We start from the raw sequence: 12,864 nt of genomic DNA on the forward strand, positions 1-12,864 counted from the left end.
GCTTATCAGTCAATTTATTTTTCAGAAAGCAACAGGATGCTTTTTCAGGATGCTAGAATTTGACCTCACTCTGAACTTTTGTAAGAAAAAAAGGAATTTTGCTCTGATAGCAAAATAAAATTGCCAAAATCAGGTTGATCTTTGTCCTACAACTTATCTTAATATTGAATATACACCTTCCTCTTATACATTAAAAAAATATCATATTGTCTGAGAGTAGAACGATTACACAAAGTTCTGAACAAAACAGCAAATAGAATTATCAGTTTATGGGGAAAAGCAGAGATAAATCCAGATCAAGAAGTGTTGCAACCGGCTCCCTCTACCTGGCTTGAGACAAAAGACTTAACAATGCCTGAATAGTTACTATGTTGGGGCCTGCTCCACTCTGCCTGGCTTGGCCTTTCAAAGGCTGTGATTAAAGGCATACACCACCACTGCCTGGCTTCAAACTGCCACTCTGGTCTTCTGGTCAGGGTCTAGAGAGAGAGAGAGAGTGGGGATAAGGGGAAGAGACACAAGGAATGGAGACAAGACAGAGGTTCTGATCAAGTCTCTTTTATTGAAGGGAAATCTGGAGTATTTATACACTTTTGTCATGCCCGTGGATATGACAAAAGATAAGCCTTGGAGGCGTGGCTAGCATGTGAATAGCTGCTTTCTAGCCGCTTTCTGCTAAAAGTCTGCTCCCAGCAAAGAAGGACATGTAGGAACCATATATGACTAGTGTCTACCCTCTCAGGGTATTTGGGGGAAATCAGGGTCCTCTCTGCCTGAGGCTGGGTTTAAATGAAACTGAGCTAGCCTGAAGGTAGAAATGGGTTGACTGAAGCATTAGAGGGGACTGGTAATCAGAACACTTTGTTATTCTGACTATTTTCAGGTATACAAATTGAAATAATGTCATTTGTAGTGTTAGCTGGTAAAATATTTTCTAACTGAAAAGAAAATACATTTTCTACTCTGAGTAAAAGAAAAATAGATATTCACCACAGCAATGTATTTTCATCAAATACCAAAAGAAATAAAAGCATATGGGTGTTAGCTCACATAATGAAATATGCTATCCAGAGACTCAAATGATTCATATTATTCATTCTGTATACTCATATGCATTAATGTTTTATGTAATAGCATATTTAAGAAGCATAAGAGCTTAGGGACAAAATACTGGGTTATATTTAATCTATTTGCTAACAAATAGAATATATAATTATATCACCTAGTACAAAAAAAGGCATTAATGATTTTCATTTATGATTGTTATATATTTTATTTTGAAACAATTATATAAATTTTAGTTTTGTAATTGATTCAAATCAGTCAATAAATAAATCAAAAATCAAAGAATAAAACAATATGAAATTCAGAGAACAGAAACTAGAACAGAAAAACATAATTTAAAAATTTCTATGAGAAGGTATTTTATAACAGTTTATCTTATATACATATATTTCTCAAAATGTGACAATCTCTTTTGGGAAAATAGATGAAACATAATATAAATATAAAATTGTTTTCAATAGTTTTTTTAAAAAAATAATTTACCATTACTATGTTATAAGATAAAAGGACAATACAGTTTAAAAGGGAAGGTTTTTATTCAAAGATCATCTTCTACCTGTGTACAAAAGAAAAGAAGTCAAATGTGGCAGAGGTCAAGTGGGGCCCTTTCATGTATAGACTGGCAAAGTCCAACAGAGCCAAGGACCTGCTGGCAAAGAACACTGGATGTCAGGACCCTAGGGTTTCCTTCAAAGTCCACATCTGGATGAGGCAGAAAGGGTGATGAATACAGTCCATACCAACAGAGAATTGAAAATCAGAAGGGTCAAGAAAATCTGCCCCTCATTTCAATCATAAAACAAAGTGTACATTAGTTATTTATAAGATGAATTCACAAAAGTCCCCAAGTCAGTGGATTAAAATACAATACCGAAGACTATGATGGGGAATAGAGTGTGGCATTTGTCTCATCTTCAGGTCAGAATTACCAATTGAGGTAAAATGTTTCTGTAGCTTTTCATGTGCATTGAAGAGGTTCATTGTATAAGGAAACCTATTAATTGGGTAAAGATAATCTTCAGATCACAATTAGATACATAGAGATGTAAGAAGTCTGTGCTGAGCAAATGAGCTGCCATATTCATTGTTACTGCAATTATAGCGTTCTTCAACCTTTAACGGTGCTTTCTAGGTCACTGAAACATCTGTCAATACACAATGTCAATTTCTCCAGGCTGTGTTTAGAACCTTTGTTTTGTGTTGTTTTTTTCTGGGCTAATTTCTCAATTGCAAGTGGTTTTACAAAATCATGTGGGGTTTTCACCTTTGAGTTCATTAGAAATTTAAGGAAGGAAGCAGGTCATGAAGCTCATGTAGAAAACATAACATGTCCAGTAGGAAAGGGTCAGTTTCTCTGGTCTTGGGAGTTGGGCTAGAGTTTTTATAGGCATAGGGAAGTGTGGGGGTGAGAAAGAAGGATACAGCATTTTTTCAGCAGAATTCGCTCTAGAGTAAATTAAATTAGTTTATTTTTATAAATAGCATTGGACAGCTCATTTGAAATTATAGGCTGTCTACAGAAATTACAGTCATACACAATGAAATACAACCAAACTTTCAAAGATTGGTTAAAGTATTTAAATGACTTTTATCATTACTATATTTTTTCATTCATTCTTACAATTATATTTTTATTATTTTCCTTTAGATATCTTTAGTTTCCCTAATAGTGTTTCTTTGGAAGAAACAAATCTTCCTAATACTGGTTGAATAGATAATAGTTATTATAAAGCCAAGTATAAAATCTTCCCTTTCCCAAAGTCAATTTTAAAATGAATACTCATCAAACCTTCCCTCTATTTGTCAATGAAATAAACATAGAGATAGTGTAAGTGATTGTAGAAGAATTTTTTAAGTTTTTTTTTATTTCAGAAACATGTAAAAATTTCAATCACATGTTTGACTTTAAAAAACAAAACAAAACTGGAGATTCATGATATTACTTCTTGGCAAAAGTTAAAAGCTGGTAAGTCTAATTTTTACACATTTATTTGATGAAGTGGTTGTAGCTTGTCTCTTAGAAGAAGAACATTATTTTTTATCTCTTATTCTCAAAGCAGGTTTGCTGTGGGTAAAAGTAATTTAGTGTCACATTAATGTAAGCCTAGAAAGTAAATATAATTTTCATTACTATGAGAATAGCTTATTGGTAGGCTTTAGCAATAATGGTGTTTGTGGAAAATACAAAAATGAAGCCCTATATCTCTCAACTTTATACAATAAAACAAACACTGCAATATTTTAAGTTTTCCCTTTAGCCATAACTTTTCACATAACTAAAATTACGGTACATTCATAAACATGCTTAAAGGATGTCTGCCTGTACATTAAGATTTTTAAACCTTCCTTAGTGACTATCTTCATGTTTAATTGGTATGATATATTTATTTTTTTAGTAGAAGCTCCACTAAATCAATGCCAAGTTGCTGACTTCTTTTTCCTTTTTCTTTTATGTCTTTTCATTACTTATTTTTTTCCTTGGTTCTTATTTTTGCTAATAACTAGGAAGGTGCTGAAATCAAATGAAAGATTACAGATTGAAGGTTAATATGGGTATATATTATAAAACCATGTAACAAACTTTCAGTAATAATTTCAAGAAATCTTTGATAAATACCCACTTGGTCCTAAATTTTCCCTAGAAAATACTTCTTTTCTCTATTCATGAATCAAACTTACTGTTGCTGTGTAGTTACTGCTAACAAAATCTTTAATATGGAGTAGAGGGAACTCATAGGCTGGCTTTTCCTCAGGATATTTTGGCAATATATGGATAGTAATCAAAAAGTTGACAATCTTTGATGTATTATGTTTTATCCTTAAAATTTAATTTCAACATGCTTTACTTCTGACAGACTTGAGTGCACTAAACAAGTTAAAATGCTCACTTTATTAATAAAAAGATCTACTTACAGAATTTCCCAAGCCTGATCTGGCTTTGGTGGGGACAGAGTGACAAGGTTCCTATCCCTGGGACAGGGTCCCATGACCCTGGAGTGAGCCTCTGCAAGTATTCATGGCTACTGTGGGCTAGACATAAAGCTTGTATGTGTAATAATATCTATATATTCTGGTACCAGTACTAGCAGTGGAGAAACCTATCCTTCCAAGGAGTATCCTCCCTGTTAGTGTTAATGACTCCATGATGGTTAGAAACAATAAGTTGAGGGTGTGACTATGTCTCAGCAAAATGATAAACATTGGTGCCTTCAGTACAGTCCTTATGGAAATGGGCAGGAGCTCTATATACATGAGTTCAAAATTATATAATTGCTCAACTTGGCAAAAAATAAGGATACAATATGAATTATATGAGGAGCTTCATGAATCTAAAGTAACAAAAGCAGCAGCACCATGAGCCAACTTGTCAGAAAATTACTAAAGAAAGAAATAAAGAGATGTAGAGAGTGATGATCCCAGGAGATTCCACCCAGCTAAGATTTTTGTTTGTGCTTACAGATAGATTCCTGACTTCAGGATCAGTCTAGGAAAGAGAAAGTTTAGACTCAAGAGTGGTGGAAATTGTAATTTCAGGGTAGGTCCCATCAGAATAGTTTATCCTCTGTGCTTAACAAAAGCAGACAGATCTTAGAATACTTTTGCAATGTTAAGAAAAAAAATGTATGTTTATTGTCATCTATGTATGTTTTATTGTCTGGGTTTATGGGATGCTGACTCATAAAATAATCAACAGGGAACCTGGAATACATAACTGAATTGATATGAAAATAAAAAACTGGGGTTTTGGTGCATGAATTAGCTAACCGAAAATGATAATATTTCTTTAGAGTTTTCTCTAGAGAGATAGGAGCTCTCTGGAGATCTTTGGAGAGTGAACACAGCTCTTCAATATTTTTTTCTAACAGAATTTCTGACATGGTTGGAAAATCCAATAATTTTTTATAACACCTTTTGTAACTTTGTTCAGAAAACCCATGAGCTATCCAGATAGCCTTTACAATGTTCACTGGGAGAGAGGGCTGTCTCAACCAGAGAGATTTTAGAATAGCCAAGAAAAAACTGTGTGGAGCAGAATGGAACACAGACACACATACAAACACACACACACACACAGAGAGACAGACACACACACACAGACATACACACACAGACAGACAGACACACACACACACACACACATGCATGCACACATGCACACATAGGAGGGGGTGTCTGGAAATTCATCTTAGAAAAACCTAAGCCTCCAGCTTGGACCCATAATTTGACCATACACCCTTCTCCAAGCTGAGGCTGGTCCTTGGCAAGAATTCAAATTATTCTTAAAAGTCATCAGGATTCTGATGATTGTATTGATTTTATTTTTTAATTAGTAAACTTTTATAAGGTTTTCAGTTTGATTTCCTTCATTGTTTGTATGCAAAATTTCTTGATCATACTTTCAGAAGCAACTCCCTGGAAATTAGAATGATTATTATGCGAGGTTTTTACTTTAATGTAATCAACATTACTACTTGCTAACGGCTTAATTTCATATGGTATGTTAAATAACTAAGCAATATATTCAAACCCTTAAAATGGTTTGATTCAACTTCTGACTTGGTAAGGTGGGAGTTTTAAACCATTTTGTTCATGATCGTTAATGATCAGAAACAACTTAACCATGATTGTTTTCATAATAAAACTGTAGTAACTTCTTTACTTCATTATTAAAAGGTCAGAAAGCTCCAAAATTTAATAATGCTCATTTTGAGCTACTATAACAGAATAGATTATCCTAGATTTTGAAACATCCATAGCATTTCTTATTCTCTACCTAAACTTTATTCTTCACAGGCATTTATAAAGTACTTGGTGTTTTTTCTGGTGGCACATTTCTTGGAGACAGAAGAAATTCTCTGGGAGCACTAAGTATACTTGAAGCAAATCTCTTTTACTTTACTTGGAAGCATATTGATGTCTATCATTGGTTCTCCTAATATACAATTGCCTGCACTCAGCTATATCACCTTCTTTGAAAGAAAACACCACTGAAAACTAAAAAAAAAAGATTACTGGACATTGCTTCTACCATGTGATACTCAAGATAATTAAAAGACAAAACAATATATGGGAATGAATTGGTGAATTACATTCAGATCCCCAAACATGCAGAAATAGAATGGGAATATGAACACCAGAATGTTATTTTTGAATCTGTTGCTCCTGGAGACCTTCCTTCATGTACAGATGGGGTTGAGATGCATAAGACCATGTGTCTGTACACTCCTGACTTCCTTTTTGAGTCAGTAGTTTAGAATGAGAATAGAAGATAGAAAATTGACATATTAGGTTCTCCATTATTATGATTACTCCAGTTTTGTTTCTTTAAACTGGCAATCACAATATATCTCTATAGCAGCAGCAGAATCTAGATGGAAGGACTTACACCATTTGCTTCTTCACACTTTTTCCAAGATATCCATATCAGTAGCCTGTGTCCCTTCCTCAGAGATCTGAGTCCAAGTTCCACAGAGGTACAGGGCACTGCCTAGAATTCCTACTCATAATTTCAACTCAGCAAACTTCATTTTCTAAAATGAATTTTAATATCAGGAAGTGCCCTATCAGCAATTGCCATATTTCTTGCAGTCACTAATCCCATTATGTTTTTGGTTTGTCCCTTCAAAGTCTCAATTCTTATTTAGCAAAGCATTTTTAATGTAATTATCTCTGCTAAGCATAACTAGTGTCATTTCTTGTTTTGTTTCCCCTTAAACAAAGCATCATGGTCTTAGGAAATAAACAATATGTTCACTATCTCTCTGCAGAAGTGTGAGCTACAACAGAAATGCCATTCAAAGGCATAACAATGGTCTATTATGGAAGAAATATTGAGTGACTATCTTATTACTCAGAAATGCAGACATTGCTACATAAAAATCAGTATAATACATACTTATCATCATTGTTGATATTGTTAATTTGCAGTAGCACTTGGCGTTGATTCAGTATAAATAAAACCAGGACCATTGCCAGTTACCACATAACTTTATGATTTATAAAATAATCATGTAGCAAACAGCAGGTTTTTCAGTGTTAAATAACATTGCCCAGTTTCAGTATTGTACAGGGTATTTGTAAAAATCCCCACATTAAAACAAGTTGAGTGTATGTTAGGCAGAATAACTGTGTTTAATCACTGTCATGCATCCAGATCCATTTATCTTGTCCAGACTTTCCTGGTTAATGTCCCTTTATGGGATTTTGTATTTATAGAGAGCTAAGCCACTGATGACAAATGCTTAAGTCTTTCTTATCCAAGTGTTAATAAAAGAAAGAGAAACTAATGAGAGCACATACTATTCAGATAGTCTGTTAGCAACATAATCATAATGATCTATTGTACACATAAAGGTCGATCAGATTGTATATAAGACAAATAAGTAACATTGAAAATTTTCAGGGGCAGCCCTGCTTATACACTGAAGGCCTAAAATCAGCCATAGGCCTAAAATCAGCAATAGGCCTGACATACATGCCTGCTAACACAAAGTCTTGGTCTCTGGGGAAAAACACTAAAACAGATAGCTATAAGATATTGCAAACAGGCAGCTTTGGTGGAAATTTATTAGCTTGGATAGAAACAAGTAGTCATAGGTCTTGTGGATAGTCATAGACCTTGTGAATGGGTAGGTAGCCTTGCTGGAATGTACCAGCTTAGATAAGAAACAAGTGACTCATAGAGCCATAGTGTCCTGTTCCCTGAACCTTCACCCAGCCAATACCCTGTTCTGGAAGATATCTGTACTCCCCCTGAACACCTGTGCTCCTGCCTCATCCCCTTCCCCACATCTGGCCACTATGTGTGAAAAAATAAAAATTACAGTTTGATCAGACTATTAACAAGCTGTGGTTCTTTGTGTTCCCCTGTTCTCCAGTTCTCTCTTCCAGGTCCCCTGGATCCTAGTTCACTGCCCCGTGGGTTGGGGCAGAAAATTGGCTATAGTTAGTCTCAGAGAGTTTTAGGTTCTATAATACTTTGCCTGTTTAAGATCCTTGGTCTTTCCAATGTAAGTTCTATTTTTCAACTTTTGGCTTAAATGAATATTTTATAAACAACAAAACAGAATATATATATATATTCTTTATTAGTTAGCAAACCAATCAATTGCCTTTTTAGCATATGTCTGTGTATGCATGCATTAGAAGGAAGAGGATGTATGTCAGAGGACAACCTTGGAGACAGTTCTTTGCTTACTTTTTGTGGATCCTGAGTTTGCAGAGAAACCACCCATACCTACCAAGTCATTGTGCAAAGTCCTGTATCTTGTCTTATCTTTTAAACTGAGACAATTGTGTATTTGATTTTTTACAAAGTGAGAAGATTTAGTGTCAAAGCTTGTACTTCCTACCTTATAGAACAAAATTTATTTAAATAAAAATGTATTAATTCTATAAGGAAGCACTAAAAAAAAGTGCCTAACACAATGGCATTTTGATATGCTATTTGGTGAAATACATTAATTGAAAAGTTATCCAGAGTAATTAAAACAATGTTTTGCATTCTCAAAAATTTCCAGCAGAAAATGATTTTGAAACTAACAAAAGTTAAGCTTTTCAAAAGAATGTAAAGACTATGTCCATGTCATCTCTTCTTAGTATGATATGAAATTATTTTTAAGGTTGCCAGATGTTGACATTGCTTTAAGAGCACATTATTATATGCTAATAATAGTGTATCCTTTGATCTGGCTCTCTATTCAGGTTTTGGGGTACGTTATCCCCACATACGAGTAGGAGCTATTACTTTTCTGTGCATAGCCATGCAGCCTATTGTGGGATTAGAATACATGATCAAGCTATGAGTATAACTCTGTCTGTAATGAACAAAAGGGTCCTGTGTCTTAAATGAGATTAACTAACTGCACAAGTTAAGTATCTATTACTAGCCAATCAAAAGTTAACATCACTGTCCTGCTCAGCAGCAAAGTGAGGCAGGCATGAGGGGACCTCACACTGCAAAAGGAACTGTATAAATATAACTAAGTATGGGAGGGAGCCTACTGGGCCTGAGAGGGCTCAGGGAACCCACTTCAATCTGGGTGCTCTAAGGCATGAAGTCAAAGGAAGGAGGTAGTCAGCCAGAGGTCTGAGGAGATGGAATAACACACAGAGAGGACCCAATGGCTTTCCTGTTAGAACTGAAATATTATTCACAAGTGGTTAGGAATGTCTCAAAGGATTACTGGGCTCCTTTGTCCATTATGACTTATTGAAAACTTTTCTCTGTATTGTTATATATTTCTTTACACTCCTCTGTTTTAACACTACCTATAATTAAATTTGTGGAAAATATTTACCTTATTTCTATATTCATTCATTTGTTTATTCCAATTGTCACCTGTATCTGATTTTGATTCTTGTGAGTTAAATATTTATGAGTTTCGTTATCAACAATGATGTGCATAGATCACTTATCTAAAAATACAAATTAAATTTCTGATAGCAATCCATGTAAGATGTCATTAACACCCCAAAGCACAGATTTTATTATCCAAATAAGTAGGTAATCCCGTCACTTCTCTTGAAAAGTTATCCAGACATAAGACAGTGGCTACTAGCTAGACTGTTTACACAGAGGCCACAATCAGGCCACTATAATGTATCCTGTGTTAGTGGCATTTAACATTTAACACATGTATCATTTAACCCAATAAAAAAGAATTGTTGACAATAATAAGTTTAGAATTACAACATTGAAAGTAAAGTCAAACAAAAGGTCAATGGACATATCAAAAAGACAGCTGAGAAAAGGTATGTTAACTTGTCCCTTGAAAGCATCTAGATCTGGACTCAGCAAAATGAACGAAACAGTTTCTACTGCTATCTATAAGAAAAATGTATTGGATGAGAGGAAAGTAATAAAGGAAACTCTGGGGAGAAAGTGATCCTACCATGGGACTACATATTGAAAGACCTTGAAGAGAGACAATTAGGACAAGGCTCTGTAGCTGATGTATTTTTATAAAGGATCATGGAAACTTAAAGAGTACAAAACAGATGACTGATCCAGATTCTAAGTCACCTGGTAAAAGAACAGAGTTTGTACTTTGTGGGATGGATAAATTCTATATAAAGGTATTAAAGAAATTCTCAATGATGGTATTGTTCTAAAGTAAAATATGGTCAATAATTATCATTCACCCCTGTACTTTTAGTGAAGAGTCTCAAAGGAATTGCACAGTTCTTTTACGCTGCTGATTCTAACCAATTTTGGGTTTTGTGGCCTGCCTGCATGTCTACCTACCTGGGAAAGAAGGAATTTTTTTGTACCTTCCTTCACTCCTTCCTTCTTTTCTTTCTTTCTTTTGGAGTCATAATAACTATCAGCTTTGACAATTCTAAGTCAATAAATGGTCTTGGAAATAACTAAATGTTTAAAATGTTATTTTAATATCACCAACAAAATTTTAGGCTTTGTCAATTGTAATGTAAAATTACAACTCCAAGATCTACTGCATGTGAATAAATATAACAAAACTAAGAAAATATATCTATGTGACAGTTATAGAAAGATCACATTTTAAATTTTTAGTCATAACATATTATTTGAAGCATTTAAATGAATTAAAGCTTCAGCAAATGAAATGCATAAAAGACAACATAATACAGATTCCCCAAAACCAGGTTGAGAAATTTACATACCGATTGTAGAAATCATCTCTGTAGTAATCGTAGTCAAATACATAACCACTAAGGAATAAAAAAAATAGTTAGTGTGGGTTTGAGTCATGCTCATATTACTTACAATTTTTGATTTCATAACAAGAAATCAATTTTACTTTATACCAACATATTTTAATGTTTTACTTTATAAAGAACATTATAAGATAATGTTTAATTTCATACACTTAATCAGACTATCACTACAGATTGGCAATTTAGAGTATGTAAATGGGACCAACACACGCATTTCAGGGATAATGTCATAAAGGTCACTGAAGAATAAACAGTGAGAACTGCCTACACCCATTTGGATAATGGCCTTTTGTGAGGCACCTTATATGCATTTCAGTTTTAGTCATCAAAACTATTCCTATGTGTAATGTAACTAAAGTATAAAAGACCCATGTAGTTGACTGAATTTTTATCACTACCAAATGGCAGGTAGGAGATTTGAGACTAGACTGACTCGGAGAGGAGCCTGAGGAAAAGAAGTTCCAGCAACAAGCTCAAAGTGGGATCCATCTCAAGGGGAGGTCCCAAGGCCTAACACTATTTCTGAGGCTACTGAGCACTCACAAAAAGAGATCTATTATGATGCCCTCCCAAAGACTCAATGAGCAGCTGAAAGAGTCAGATGCAGATATTTGCACCCAACCAATGGACAGAAGCTGCTGACCCCTGTGGTTGAATTAGGGAAAAGTTGAAGGAAGCTGAGAAGGAGAGTGACCATGTAGGAGGACCTGCAGTCTCAATTAACCTAGACCCCGGAGATCTTTCAAACACTGGAGCACCTAAAAGGCAGCATACACCATCTGATAGGAGCCCCTCAATACATATACAGCAGAGGAGGTAGGTAGGTGTGGAGTAGGAACATCCTTGTGGAGACAGGGGTTGGGGAGGAGGTATGAGATATGGAACAGTCACAGGGTGAACTGGGGGGGGGGATAAAATCTGGAATGTAAAATAAATAAATAAATAAATAAATAAATAAATAAATAAATAGGTAAAGAGCAGAACAAAAAATTCTCAACAGAGGAATCTCTAATGGCCAAGAACTTATTCAACAACATCCGTCACCAGGGAGTTAAAAATTAAAATGACTCTGAGATTCTACCTCACACCTGTTAGAATGGCTAAGATAAAAAACTCAAGTGACAGCTCATGCTGGCAAGGATGTGAAACAAGGGGAACATTTTTCCATTGTTGGTGGGAGTGCAAACTTCTACAACCACTTTGAAAATCAATTTGAAAGTTTTGCAGAAGATTGGGAGTAGTTATACCTCTAGATCCACCTATCCCACTAAGATATAGATATAGATGTTATAGATGATATGGATATAGATGATATAGATAAAGGTGATATAGATATAGATGATATAAATATAGATGATATAGATATAGATGATATAGATAAAGGTGATATAGATATAGATGATATAAATATAGATGATATAGATATAGATGATATAGATAAAGGTGATATAGATATAGATGATATAGATATAGATAATATAGATGATATATATAGATAATATAGATAAAGGTGATATACATAAAGGTGATATAGATGTAGATGATATAGATGTAGATTATATAGATGATATAGATAAAGGTGATATAGATATAGATGATATAGATATAGACGTAGATGATATAGATAAAGGTGATATAGATAAAGGTGATATAGATATAGATGATATAAATATAGATGATATAGATATAGATGATATAGATGATATAGATAAAGGTGATATAGATATAGATGATATAGATATAGATGATATAGATAAAGGTGCTATAGATATAGATGATATAGATATAGATGATATAGATGATATATATATAGATAATATAGATAAAGGTGATATACATAAAGGTGATATAGATGTAGATGATATAGATGTAGATGATATAGATGATATAGACAAAGGTGCTATAGATATAGGTAATATAAATATAGGTGATATAGATATAGATGATATAGATATAGATACAAATATAGATGATATAGATGTAGATGATATAGATATAGATGATGTAAATATAGATATAGATGATATAGATATAGATGATATAGATGTAGATGATATAGATAAAGGTGCTATAGATATAGATGATATAGATGATATAGAT

At 34.0% G+C, this 12,864-nt stretch overlaps 1 protein-coding gene across 7 annotated transcripts in view; it reads right to left on the reverse strand.

Annotated features, from left to right (window-relative positions):
* Ralyl (RALY RNA binding protein like) overlaps positions 1-12,864 on the reverse strand; it is a 677,304-nt gene that overhangs the window by 67,947 nt on the left and 596,493 nt on the right. For all 7 annotated transcript variants that reach the window (XM_076911218.1, XM_076911217.1, XM_076911216.1 and 4 more), the window contains one exon: positions 10,711-10,758. In XM_076911218.1, the coding sequence (XP_076767333.1) occupies positions 10,711-10,758 (48 nt within the window). The remainder of the gene's footprint in view (positions 1-10,710; positions 10,759-12,864) is intronic.

This window comes from Arvicanthis niloticus, chromosome 13 (genome assembly GCF_011762505.2).
Source record: "Arvicanthis niloticus isolate mArvNil1 chromosome 13, mArvNil1.pat.X, whole genome shotgun sequence".
Taxonomy (NCBI): domain Eukaryota; kingdom Metazoa; phylum Chordata; class Mammalia; order Rodentia; family Muridae; genus Arvicanthis; species Arvicanthis niloticus.